We start from the raw sequence: 14,606 nt of genomic DNA on the forward strand, positions 1-14,606 counted from the left end.
TGTAACCATAGACTACAGAAAGTCTTGCTTTCCACAGAGGGAAATGATATAGCATAGCTTTAAGTGAATTGTTGTTGGAAAGATTGGGGACATTTTCTGTAATGGATTTATTATGAGCACACTGCAGAGAGGAAGAAGGAGCTGTAAGGGCAGACTACACCCTTCCCCACATGCTCATCCCTTTCCCCTCAAGAACCAAACAAACAAAAAAAAACATGTGCAAGTGTTTAGCTTCCATTTAGTTCCAGTAATTCCTAAAATGACTTACAAGTTAGAACAGTCTGAAGGATGCTGGCCAGCACGGGGAGCAACCCTACTCTAAATGAAAAGTCTGCTTCTAGATGGCCACTTGGCAGGCAGAAAAGAGCCGGAAAAACAGGGTTCAGGGGGATAAAAGTCGGTCAGGGTGCACCTGCGATGCTTCCTATTTTGTGTGGGCTGTTTGCATTATGTCAGCCATAAATGGCCAGGGTTTACTTTGTTTACACCAGACAGTTTGTTTACATTAAAAGTCACTCGAGGTTGTTGAGGGATTCTTTTTTTTAAAAAAATGAGCCAAAACTGTTTCCTGACTGGACAGAAGCCCAGCTTCGAATAAAGGTGACCACGTCCTGTTTATAAAAAAACCCAGTATCTTTAATTTATTGTTTTTGGAGGTCAAGTCCTCCTCATATGGAGTCAATGGTGCATATCTACACTACAGTCTCATAGCTAACCAGGAACATTGTAGAATGCTGTCCTCATGTGGCATAAACAGTAGAGGAGTACTTTGCAGAAAAAATGAGGTTTTGGCTAAAAATGTTGACGCCAAAAGATGTGAGGTGTGTGTGTGTGAAATGCAGATTGTTCTGAGAGCAAGGAATAAGACTTAAAGGAGGCAGGAAAGCAAGCATGAATGAAAAACTAAGATCCTGAAATCAGTGGAGGCTGGTGGCTTCGATGCCAGTGGGGTGGTGAATCCACTCCGGGTTTCAGTCAGAACCAGTCAGAACTCCAAAGAAGCTATTGAGCTTGGATAGCTACTTTAGAGTTCTGACTGGTTCTGACTGAAACCTGGACCGGATTCTCCGCCCCACTGGCATTGAAGCCACCAGCCTCCACTGGCTGATTGGGGAAGGAGTGTAGCTTGGTGGCAAAGCTGAAGCTTTGCAGGCAGAAGGTCCCAGGCTCTATCCCCAGCTTTTCCAGGTAGGGCTGGGAAAGTCCCCTGCCTGAAACCCCAGAGAGAAGCTGCCAGTCAATGTAGATGGTAGGGCCAAGGGACAATTTTGTTTGGTTTTCATTTTGATAAGGACTTTCCAGATTCACACTTCCCTAATTAATATGCAAACCTTTGGTTATCCCTTGGTATTGACTTCTAAAAATACTGCGATTAGTTCTTTAAATAAAAATGTGCATATTAGAAAGCATGCACAAAATTGCACATATCACTGAAAACAGTACAAAAGAGCATTCTATAAGAGAAAACAACGTACAAAAAATGTATATTAGGCAAATTTGCACACAAAAATGGGTATATGAAGAGAAATGTACATGGAAATGCTTACAAATTTTCATGGCGATTTTTTTTTCTTTAAAGTCACAAACTAAATGGGGAAATTGGACAGAAACAAACTGATTGTTTGGAAAAATGAGAAACTGAAATTAATAGATTCATCCATCTCTGGTAGACAACACTGAACCAGGCAGACCAATGGCCTGACTCAGTATAAGGCAGCTTCTTATGTTCCTATTGATAGTAAGTTGGAAAGAGCAACAAAGAGAAATTAGATTCCTAATTCCAAAAGTCTAGCGCTCTGCATCTGACTTCAGTCATGCAGGTACCTAGAACAATAACACCATTCCTCCATGAATTTGCCTCTTCCTTAAAAAAAAAAAAGTCATATAAGCTACTGCCCATGAACCCATCTTGAAATATTGACTTATGAAGCAATGAGAATGTCCCTCTGAATCCATAGAATTAAACTAATTTGAAATATTGTAAGGGAGAGCTTGGACCTTACCGTAGACCACTGCATGTACTGAGTGCCACACTTGAATCTGCCATGCCCCTCACGATACCATGGTAAAAGCAATGATTCTGGGAGGACAAAATGGAGATTGTGAAGGGAAGATAGCATTCCGTAAATTACTACTTCTTCTTTCCTACTGCCACCCTCACCCCATTTGGTTGAAACTGATTCAGTATTATGCAGGAAAAGGACAACAAAAGCCACCGTTCCAATCATGGCCTAGCTAATCCTTCAGGGATATGATCCTCTGTCAATAAACTATTCTCCTCAGATTAGTTATTTAGAACCCATTTTTTCTCTCATTCATTCTCATTCATTCCTTGTCTCTCTCTTCTACCCACACATACCAAATTTATTCTCGCATAAGAGAAGTCAAAGTATGATCACACTAATTCATGGGCATTTTACTTTTATTGCCAACAAACTCTATGGCAGGGATAGCCAACTTTTTGGGTCCATGGGCACATTTGGCAATTTGAGAAACTGTCTTGGGCATTACCAGAAAATGGATGCTGTCCAGGTGAAAGTATGCAGCCCCCCTGTCATTTTCATTTCTGAAGAATTTATCTGAGCCCTATATGTGGCCCAGAGGCATTCAAGGGGAAAGAAAATGGGAGGCAGTTAGAGGCCCTCATTTTGCTTTCCAATCCCAGCTGCCAGTAAGAAACAATGTTATTTTTTATAAAAAAATTAAAAAGTGGAAGAGGAAGGACACCTCAGTGAGTGTCAAGAAAGGTGCCTGAGGGTTCACTGGTGTGAGCAGATGCCACATTGCTTACTCCTGCTCTGTGGTGTTTTGATATCCTAAGACTGGTAGATGTGGCTAAAGCACTTTATTATAAACTTGGTTTCAGTGGAAATAGTTAGAGTGGACTTATTGAAATCAATGGGGTGTAATTTAGTTGTGACTAAACATGTCCCATTGGTTACAGTGGGTGTACTCTAAGTTTGGCTGGATCCATTCTTAGAGTACATCGCCATTTCTATCTGACAGCATGTTTCTAAAATTTTCTTGAAAGCAACCATATATTTAAGGTTCTGGTTCTTTGGGTATTCCCCACTCCCATGAATAGCCAATCTGGTATAATTAGAAAAGGAATGGAAAATAAAACTGCCAAGATCAACAACCCCCCCTTTATAGAAATCTATGGTGAGACCACACATATACGGAGGACAGTTCTGGTCACCGCACCTAAAAAAAGGGATACTGTACAGTTGGAAAAAGTGGGAAAAAATATCAAGGGGCTGGAGCAACTCCCCTATGAGGAAATGTTACAGCACCTGGGATTGTTTAGCTTAGAAAAATGGTGAATAAGAGGGGATAGGATAGAGGTGAACAAAATTACGCATGGTGTGGAGAAAGTGGATAAGGAGACATTTTTATCCCTTTCTCATAATACTAAAACCTGGAGTCATCCCTTGAAGCTGATTGGTGGAAGGTTCAGGACAGATAAAAGGAAGGACTTCTTTGTACAGCACATAGTTAAACTATAGAATTCACTACCACAAGACGTCGTGATGGCCAACAATTTGGATGGCTTTAAAAGGGGGTTGGATAAATTCCTGAAGAAGACTATCAATGGCTACTAGTAATGATAGCTATTATTACTTTTCAATTCTTTTACAAAGCCACATGGCATGAAGTTAAGAAAGACCTATTATCTGGGTTCCAGTCATTACAAATGGCAAGGAAGTGGGTTTTTCAACTCAACTGCCAATTAAATCCCATCATTGCCATCTTTATAAGGAAAATTTATGCTGGGAAGAAGAGAGGAAGAAATGATATCAAGAATAATGATCTCAGTTTTTATTAGCTTTCATTTTAAAATCATAAAATTAGTGCACTTTTGTGCCTTTTTAATGAAGTGCCCACTAGCCAAAGCATTTCCAATCAGTTAGTTCACGAGGAAGGTCTTGCAGGAGCCAGCTGGCATGAATTATCTTGATGAAGGACAAAGTAGAAGAAGAATTCAAATCCCACTATCCAGAGTGGACTACTCATGGATACTCATATAATTCTTCACATGGAGGTGCAAGTTCATACAGCCACCACTTTCAGGTAACCCCACTAGGTCTCACATCCAGCAATGGGGTGTCTCCAAGGGAACAGTGAGTGCTACCTTAAAATATTTCCCAGTACCCTATTTGCTCACCCAGCTTCTAGTTAGAGTATAATTGCACTTGGACTCCCTAATAATGCTCTTCACCGTTTGTTCCCCAAAAATAGTTTTTCTGACCTTGCCCCAGGCCTCACACCTTCTTACAGGCTCATGTGGAACCACCAGAATTATGCATGCAAGTTGTTTTGCCATTAGAGATGCACTACAAGGGAATACTTACTGTAGTATTCAAAGTGACAGTGTGGGGGACTCCACTCTTGGTATAATGAGTTTCAGTGTAGCCTGGTGCAAAGAGGTGCCTACCAGCAACAAAGAGAAAGGAGAGATGCCAGGGTGGGGTGGGGTGGAGAGGAGAGAGAATTATATTCTGAACATTTTTATTGAAATTATCCATGTGTATGAAAACATGCTGCCTTGACTAATCAAGGACATACCATACACGTACAGCAAGAGAGAGAGAGTCATACACACACACACACACACACACACACACACGCAATATCTCACTTGTCCGAGCACTCAGGCTATTGACTGATATGTCCCAGAGCCCTGTGGTTCAACAGTCACATGTGCCTCCCAATGGGATCCTGCCCTTTGACCTCTGCCACACACGTACTGCTCCCTTTGCCCAAAGTTTGTTGTGGTTCGAAAGAGAGCTGACATTTTGGTTGGAAAAATGATTTTCCAGCTTTCATCATCAATCAAATGGTACTGAAGCTTTTAAAAATTTAATGGACCAACATTTTGTTTTAAGATGGCGAGCACAATTTTACATGGTGAAAATCTGCTTGCTGCAGTGCTGAATCATGATGCAAAGTTTTGTTATATCGATCAAATGGTACTCTAGCAGTTAATCTGTAAAAGTTTTGATTGGTGCCATTTTGTTACAAGATGGTGGACAAAACTTTCACTATGTCTAAAAGCATCCAAGATAGAGGTAGCACAAATCCTAAAAGTTTCATAGCAATCAGATGTATAGTTTTCAAGTCCACTGAGGACATGCAAACACTTATTTATTTATATTTATTTATTTATTTATTAAACTTATATACCGCTCCCATAGCCAGGGCTCTCTGAGCGGTTTACAGAACTTCTGTTTATACACCTCTGGTGAACATATGTGGAATCTGGATTGGGCCTGAATAAAGTTGTATCAACAGAAAGTGTACTTTTTGATAGTTTTAATAATATATTGCTGAAATAAATGTCAATCTATGCCATAATATGGAGTCAAATAAACAAATACAGTAGGCTATGCAGGAGGTCTGACATTCATTGTCAAATTACCATTGGCGCTTCATCCTGCTCCATGAGGCATTATGAGACAGAAAGAAAAACGTATCTCTCTCTTTACCCCCCTTTCTGTTCATAAACACATAAACCTATATTAGAACAGGAACGGTGAGCACTCTGGCACCTTTTGGTGACTGGCATATCTGGAAGACCTGCTCCTAGCAAGCTGTGAGGCTCACATGTCAGGATACGGTTTGTCTTTGGAGACCCTCCTGCCGTATCTACTCTGAGCTGTGAGGCTTCGGGTGGGGGTGATGTGGGCTGGTCTCTCCACACTTGCAGAGTGTCATATAAGACAGGGGCAGGGTTTTCTCAACTCCTGGCTTTAGAGAATGCTCACCCATAAAGCCAGGCAAGTGGCCTGAGGAAGGACCCATTGATTCCCACACTTTGACATGCAGATCCAAGGAGGGGTGAACTACCCATATTATTCAAATAAACCCAAGTTCTGGTGTCTGTGCCTTTATTCTATGCTTTCTTCTCCACTTGCAAACACATAAACCTAGGTCATATCACCGGAGAGGGTCTAGGGTAAGCCACGAACACTCAGCCTTATATCTATCCTATAATAAGGGCACAATCCTATTCATGTTTAGACAGAAAAAAGTCCTACAACTGTCGGGGGGGATGCTGTGAGATGCAAGACTTTTATCTGTCTAAACATGCATAGAATTGCACCCTACATGACAGAAATTTGTAACGTTTTTTGTTCACTGAACGTGCTGTAGAGGTAATTAAAGTTAGTTGATGCCATTCTAATTCTTTTATCCTCACTGTACTGCACTCCAGCAAAACTAATTTTGCTTCTTTCTCCATTATTGCTGACACAGGTCACACAGCCTTGCTTCTGAAGACTACAGATAACCAAAAACACAGAGACATACAAACACCAACCTGCACTCTATTATCTCCTGCACTATCACAGTCTAGATATCATGGATCTTCAAGAAGCAATAACTGTCCATTCCCTATTGCATTAACTTCCATGAAGATGGCATAAGCAATGGGTGCTGGAGCCGGTGCCATCTCCAGCCCAATCTTTTGATTAAAAGAGGATGGTTCTTTTAATAGCAACTAAGTTACGATTTACGCCTCAGCAAATGTACAATACCATTAAGGGCACTATACGTTAAAAGAATATTGTTTATATTCCCTTAATTGTTTCTCTCTCACTCCATTTCCCCTCATTGTTTCCCGGCCTGTGATGCCATTCTTTAGATAATGAAAGAAACAGGAAATGTTGGTATTATTTACTGTAAACAAACAAAACTCCACAATGTGGTTTTTGCTCTGCCACTAATGTAAACGCAACCAAGACAGGCTCTTGAGGGTGGCAATACTGGACATTTGCCAGTGCCCCAAGACCAGCAGGGAGCCAATGATCACCTGAGCAGTGTTGCCATGCCTTGCCTCTCACAGCACTCTCCTTGTGAGTGCTGGAGCTAACACTGACTGTATGCTACGTTTAAGATATTAACAAATATAATACTCTGAATTCAAGATCCCACTTATGGCTGCAATCTTACGCATGCTTACCTAGGAGTAAGCCCTTGAAGACAGTCTAGAAACTTCAGTAATTGCAAAAGAATTGTACCAGCTTCACTGGCTCCCAGTTAATTTCTGAGCCGAATTCAAAGTGCTGGTGTTAACCTACAAAACCCTTCATGGCTTGGGGCATAGTATCTAATGGACTGTCTCTTCCCAAATGTTCCTGCCTGTGCCTTGAGATCATCATCCAAGGCCCTGCTTTGAGTGTCCCACACACATTGAGATTCAGTGGGTGGCTACATGTGAGCAGGCAGGCATTTTCTGCAGTGCCCCCAAATTGTAGAATGCTCTCCCTACAGAGGTCTGCCTGGTGCCTACTTTATTGTGATTATGCACTCCCAGTAGGATCAAAGTTTCTCATGACTTCTCTTCATTCCTCTTCAGCAAACAAGATAAAGTTTGTGAGAAAGTAATGTGAGTGACGAGTTCAGATCCCTCACCAGCTACTTTTATTTGCTGAGGACATGAAAATCAGTACATAGTACTGTTCAAGGATTTGCTGATTATTTCTTCTGCCATCACAAGTAATGGCACCAAAGAATAATAAAGCATAACAACTAACAATGAATGTAGTGTAAAACCAACCAAATCCACGATACCTGACAGCAAAGCAATGTTGATAGATCAGGCTTTATCCTGTAAGCCTCAGCACTTTTCATTTTGAAAAAGCCGTTCATGCATCATCCCTGATAGTTGCATTTTGCTTGCTTTGGTTTTTAATCTAATGTTATATCTGCACTGTTTCAGAAAGGAAATTGCTCCAGTTGATAAGGTTAACTACAAATGTGGAACTGTTTTTCAAGCTTCTGTGATCACTGAGGCGACTGGGGCCCTCTAGTTGGTTCACAGTAATGTTTTTCCACCTGGTCGTACGCAGTGCACATCACACAGAGAAAATAAGCACTGTCTGTGTGAACCAGCCCCAAAGAACAGGCATAGAGGCCAAAATAACTGAGGACCACATACAACTTGAGCCTAGGAATGTTTACACAGAGATAAGACCCATTGAATTCAATTGGACTTAATTTCACGTAAGCGTGTGTAGGGTGGCAACTTCTAATTTTTTCTTCCTCTGAACTAGCAAAAATATTTTAAAAATCAAGGAAAGGACTAAAGAATAAACATGGGAGCTATTGATAAGATTTTAGTGTAAAAAAATAAGATTTTCTAGGGCGATTATAAATTTAGAGTAGGGACAGATCTACACCTTGTGTCAAATCCTTATGTTCCCGTCATGGTAATGCTATATCGCTTTTGCACATTTATACTTCATAGGACACACAATGACATTTGTTGAGGTATTTTGGATCCTGGGAAATAAAAAGCAGGAAAGAACACTAGGAAAGCGGTATTTGGAATGTGTAATGTGCCCCAATAGTTATCAGTGCACTGCAGTAACACTATAAAGCTGCAGTGTAGATCTATCCTAGGTCTACAGCATGATTATATGCAGAATCGTGTTCAATGGGAATTACCCCCAAGTAACCATGCAGCTGAAATCTATATGTATTTGCTAGGAAGCAAATTCCACCAATGTCGCTTATTCTCAGATAAATGTACAGAGAGTAGAGATGTGAAAGCCCAGGGGGAAAATGGGGGAAAGGTTGGCTGGGACTAGAAAAAATAGGGGGAACTTCCTTCCCCTCAGATTTTTTTTGGGGGGATTTTGGTTCCCCCCCCCCACTCCCATTTTTCTCTGGGCCTTCACATCTCTAACAGAGAGTTGCTTCCTTAACCTAGAGGAATGAAATAGCCCACATAGCCCACTAAACCAGGGGTAGGCAACATGGTGCCTGGAGGCACTAGTACACCCTCAGAGACCTTTCTTGGCACCTGCAAAGGTACTTTATCCCTCTCACTATTCATTCATTTTTCTTACTGCTAGCTTGGATTGCTTCACAGCAATTGTTTAGCTTAGAAAAGAGGAAGCTAAGGGGAGACATGATAGAGGTGTACAAAATTATGCATGGTGTGGAGAATGCGAATAGGGAGACATTTTTCTCCCTCTCTCAAAATACTAGAACCCAGGGTCATCCCATGAAGTGGGAGATCCAGGACAAATAAAAGGAAGGACTTCTTCACACAGCGCATAGTTAAATTATGGAACTCACTACCTCAAGATGTGGTGATGGCCACCAATTTGGATGGCTTTAAAAGGGGGTTGGATAAATTCCTGGAGGCGAAGGCTATGAATGGCTACTAGCCCTGATGGTTGTGTGCTATCTCTAGTATTCAAGGCAGTAAGCCTGTGTGCACCAGTTGCTGGGGAACATGGGTGGGAGGGTGCTGTTGCACCGTGTCCTGCCTTGTTGGTCCCTGGCCGATGGCTGGTTGGCCACGGTGTGAACAGAGTGCTGGACCAGATGGACCCTTGGTCTGATCCAGCACGGCACTTCTTGTGTTATATTCAAAGTGAGGGCTTCTAACTGCTACCCATCTTTGTTCCCCATGAACGCTTCTGGGCCACACATGGGTCTCAGCGACATTCTTAGGAAATGAAGATGGCGGGTGGCTGCAGGCCCATGCTTTCACCCAGTCTGAGCCCATTTTTGTGATGATTCTCGGCCAGGACAGTTTCACAAACTGCCAAATGAGCCCCTAATGGTTGCCCAGCCCTGCACTAAAGAATTGCTTTGAAAGAAGAACTTGTGTAGATGCAGCTTGACTGCTGCCTACAGCCTTTACTGTCCTTCTACTGAAAGTGTTGACGCTAGCTCAAAGTGGACAGCTGTTGCCAGTTTTCATTAAGCTGAAAACTTCAGGAGCAGGGTCAGAGCCAAAGCGTGAGCAAGGCCCTGGCCCACAGCCATAATGTACAGATGTCTTAAGGGCTGCGCTTCCTCTCCAGCCCCATTCACAGCGCTCTTGGCTCTGCTCCACTCCATCAATGATACTATTGTTCCAAACAAAGCCTCCATCTTACAGCCATGGGGCTGATCAGTGAAAGCGCCTGCAGTCAACGGGGCTTCTATTTTGTGGCACCAAGCCCCATTTACAGGGCGAGGAGTGTCAAATGCTTTGTGAATGAGCTGATGGAAAAGGCTATCAATGGTTTGAAGAGACCATTATGTCATTAAATGGCAACATGGGAACAGAGACACTGAAACATACATGCACATCACAACTCCCTTGTCACGTGGCTGTTCTAGAGATTTCATCAGCTCCAACACAATTGACACTCCTATCAGAATGGAGGCAGAAGTCCATCCTTTCCCACATGCCTGCACAGCCAGAAGTGCACCTCTGAATTAGCGCCACCCCTTGACGTGTCATAAAAACAAGGAGGAGAAAACTTAACTGTAATGTAACTCACGGTAAGAAGAGGTATGCAGCACTGGGTATGGTAAGCGGAATATGCTACTGCTTTCTGGGCATGTTTATATTGTAAGCCTATGCGGCAGGGTCCTGCTATTTACTGTGTAATCTGTACAGCACCATGTACATTGATGGTGCTATATAAATAAATAATAATAATAATAATAATACTTTGTTATAACTGCTCTTGATCCATCCAAATCATCCCCACCCCCAGGTTTATAACAGTATCACCAGATGATATTCCAGGGCATCCTAGGCTAGAAAATGTTCAACAATAATCTTGTGGGTAATCAAGAAATAGCCTATGATTCAAAGAAATTACTCAGGTCACCAGCACTGAGTCACCCAACCTCAGAGAATTAGGCTTCTTCTTCTGAACTGCCAGAGAGAGAATCGAAAACTCAAATACACAAAATAATAATGTGTTTATTGCATAGCAGAAATGGCTTCAGAAATCTGAATTCAGAATTCAAAGGGCTGAATCAGGAGATTTGAGAGATTAATTACAGCTTCTGGTCTAATGCCTAAACCATGGTAATACCAGCTAAAGGCTCTCATTTTTGCAACATGGGCTGCTGCAGATGATAGTCTAAGGGCATGTCTAGACAATGGGATATCCCGGGGATCGCCCTGGGATCATCCCTGTGCATTCACATGACACAAAGGGAATCCCGGGAGCAGGCAGGGAAGATCCCTGCATTTCCCTGGGATATTGCCCTACACTTTTGTCCCATTTTTTCCCGTGGTCCCGGGATGATCCTGAGACCATGGGATGTGTGGGTGGCTGTCCCAGCTCCTCGCAAGTAGGGTGTGGTGGGGGGAGTGGGAGGGTTTATTTTTTTAAAATACCTTCTTCGCTGGAGTGCTCCTGCGCTCAATTTCGATTAAAAAAAAAATTGGCAGGCGTGACATCCTCTTCCTCCTGGGATGAGGACAGACTGAGGGGGAGGATCTCGTGATCAGCCTATCATGAGATCCTCCCCCTCCACCCCCCTGGTGTAGACATGTCCTAAGTTACCTACTTCTCTTAGCAAAAGTAAGAAAAAATGGTAAGGAAGAGTGAAAGCAGATGAAGTGTTGCCAAGCTGGCTAGCAGCTTCTGACATCTTGGCTTGCTCGGATAGCCCTACATGTGAATGGAATGCGCATGGAAGCAAGTAATTGCATGGGCTAGATCAGGAGCTGCCCCAACCCCAATGATTCTTAATGGTGCTCCATCTGTTATTGTGACATCCTCTTGATTAATCTGGAAATGTGTGAGTGTGCTTTACACTTACAAGCATCTATGGGCATGTCTTGGAAGACCACCTTGGGCCCTATGTTCACAGTCTTGAGTATGATGATGAAGAATATCAGAGAGCTTCAGCTATGGGGTGGTATATAAATGTAATAAATAATAATAATAATAATAATAATAATAATAATAATAATAATAATATCATCTGGGTTCTAGTGTCCAGTCAGCCATGGACGCTCACTGGGTGACTTTGGGTGAGTCACAGACTCTCAGCCTAACGTATCTCACAGGGTTGTTATCGTGAGGATAAAATGGAGAGGAGGAAGTTTATGTATGACACCTTGAGTGCCTTGGAAGAAAAAAGCCAAGACGTAAATGCAATAAATAAATAAAAACAATACAATAAAATAAAATAGTCAAACATTCATTAAAAGGCCTGTAGAAGAAACCCATAATGTTGAAAATCTCAGTGACTATCTAGATCTTAGAGTCTACTAGCTGCTGAAAAGCACCCGTTTTGTAGTAAGCTTTAAATGTAACCAAAAAAATGAACTCCTCAGATTCTTCTAGTGAACTCAACAAGTTAGCAGCATAATTTTAAAGAAACTTGTATTTTCTTTAGTAGATTGTGCATTTCCTCTGATAGGCAACTTCCATTTAAAGTTTTTAAAAATAATGTGTGTGTACAAATATTATTATCAATATCCTGTACCAACCGACAGATCTCTTTAAAAAGGTCGAAACAAAGTCAAAGGCACATGTGTCAAAGTCCCACTAACAGCCATACTTATCTTGAAACAATAATTCTGACCAAATGGCAAGAGAACGTGGAACTACAGGAAGAATTTATTTCCTCATGATGCTTTATATGCTGCCAATTTAGGATCCAAATCCCTCTCCCTATATTGCTATTCCTTATGACTGCTGCACAAATGCCTTCAAGTAAGTGATAATTTGACTTTGCTCTGGCAACGTTACTTCAATAACATGAAATCACCACTTGTTGCGAGAAACAAAACTGTCCCACCCATGCATTATGTGGCCAGCATAACAGTAATGATCAGAGAGCTACAATTTAATTTCCACTATCATGTGGGATTGGAAATGTTCAGACTCTATAAAATAATTAAAGCTGGAGGTTTTTAGCTGGCTTATGAATCCTGGAAGGTAATGTACATCCCACTTTCTTCATGATCCCCATGAGACAGATGAGAACATGTTTACCCACCAAGTCAGGAATGAGATGCAAGCCGGTAGCTCTTCGATGAATGGTTCAGGGTTATTTGTTTTTCCTTTGTAAGAAGCTTAGTGGTATTTGCAAACACTCATCTCTTTCCTTGGGTCAACAATATTTCAACAAAGCTGTCTCCAGGTGTCAGAATTGTAGAACAGGGTTGGGATTGGTAGGTAAGTACAAGGCAGACAAAGTCATAGCGGGAAAAACATGCAGAAGACAAGAGACTCTTCTCTCAAAAGTCCCGTGTTACACGCACAGACACAGCTCCAGGCTCTCTTCAAGGAGGATTTGGGATACCAGGTACACCATCCAAAAAGCATGCACATTTTAGAAGGTGTTTCTAGTATGCACTTGAATGGTATATGCATTTGGAAGGTACATACACCAACCTTCCCCAATCAGGTCCCTCCAAATGTTTTGGACTTCAACTCCCAGCAGCCCCATCCAGCATTAGGAATGCTGGGAACTGCAGTCCAAAACCCCTGGAGGGCCCCAAGTTAGGGAAGGCTGCCATACACCATCTATATCCAAAGGCATCCCCCGGCCAAATGCATATTAGATACATCGTCCGAACAATACACCATGCAAAGGCAATTTATGCTATGCAGTTCTCATCTCTGTTGCTCACTGAATCCCTCCCACCTTCTCAAGGCAACTCTAAGCATGAAGCAAAGTAAAGCAGTTTGTTCAGGAGAATGATAGAAGTTCCAGCCCAGCCCATTGCAAGGGCACCAGGCTACCTCTGTTGAGAAATATTGGCTTTAAGTTGTGATCATACGAAAGCTCTGTTTTGTCATATTTGACCAGCAACGGCCCTTCCATTTGTGCCAGCAACAATCAGTTGCTTTGCAGTCACTGAGCAAAATAAACAGGCATATGTGAGTTGGGACAATGTTGGAGAAGATCTACTTGCATGTGTATCTTTCAGGAAACCACCTTGCTGTTTGCTGGATCAGAGCTACGTTCAGAAGGCGCTGCTTGACACATTAAGGCCTTAGCTAGATCTACCTTATAGTCCACGACAGAGGGAAGATCTCACGTTGTGATAAACACAAGATCCCTCCTCCATTTACACATGAGGTGTGATGACCTCAGAAAGAGAGGCGTTGCACCCGCCATTTTTTTAAAAATTGAAAGGAACAGGAGCGCACCAACAGTCGTGCGCAAAGGTAAGAGGGTTTTTTAAAATTTAACTTAATTTCCCCACTCCTCCCACCCTACCCCCGATGGGTGCAGCGCTCCTCAGGAATCGCGCAGAGCCGGGTCAAGCTGCAGCAATGGACCACACATTCTGCGGTCTCAGGCTCAGCCTGGGACAGTGGAAAAAGCGGGCCCATAGTGTAGGGCGAGATCCCAGGGGATCTCACCCCATCTAGCCAAGGCCTAAGACTGAAAGCACCCTTTTGGGGGTATCTGAATGAAAAGTTTCTTTCATAAGCTTACTCAGCCCAGCCCTCAAGCTGAGGAAAGATGCTTGGTTATCTGAATAGATCTGATTAGGTGAATAGATCTTGCTGGTGCAAGAGACCTGGGTTCTGTTTACCCCACCACCCTACTGATAATGAAGAAAGCAGCTATTCTAAAGCTTTCCTACCAGGGGCATTTAAAGCAGAACTAAGCACACACACCCCAGCCCCTAAAACTCAAAGAACTACACTGTAAAGCTGTTGAGCCAAACAAACCGCATATCTCCCTGCAAGGTAAACAAAAAGAGGGCAGGGGAGAAGGGTGGAAGTACTCTTCCTGCCTAGGAAATTGTGCAATCTTTGGAGTCAAAGAAGAGATAATTTAGAGAGCATCATTTCCTTGTTTAGCCCTCTGACAATGAAATCATTATTTCA

The 14,606-nt window shown here is 42.4% G+C and overlaps 1 protein-coding gene across 1 annotated transcript in view; it reads right to left on the bottom strand.

Moving 5' to 3' along the window:
• Nucleotides 1-14,606, bottom strand: part of ADAM19 (ADAM metallopeptidase domain 19) — a 71,271-nt gene that overhangs the window by 37,627 nt on the left and 19,038 nt on the right. Inside the window, exons 4-5 of the mRNA XM_063121562.1 lie at nucleotides 4,353-4,431; nucleotides 2,004-2,080 (exon numbers count right to left, since the gene is read on the bottom strand). Of these exons, the coding sequence (XP_062977632.1) occupies nucleotides 2,004-2,080; nucleotides 4,353-4,431 (156 nt within the window). The remainder of the gene's footprint in view (nucleotides 1-2,003; nucleotides 2,081-4,352; nucleotides 4,432-14,606) is intronic.

The sequence above is a fragment of the Elgaria multicarinata genome, chromosome 3 (assembly GCF_023053635.1).
Source record: "Elgaria multicarinata webbii isolate HBS135686 ecotype San Diego chromosome 3, rElgMul1.1.pri, whole genome shotgun sequence".
NCBI classification, from domain to species: Eukaryota; Metazoa; Chordata; class Lepidosauria; order Squamata; family Anguidae; genus Elgaria; species Elgaria multicarinata.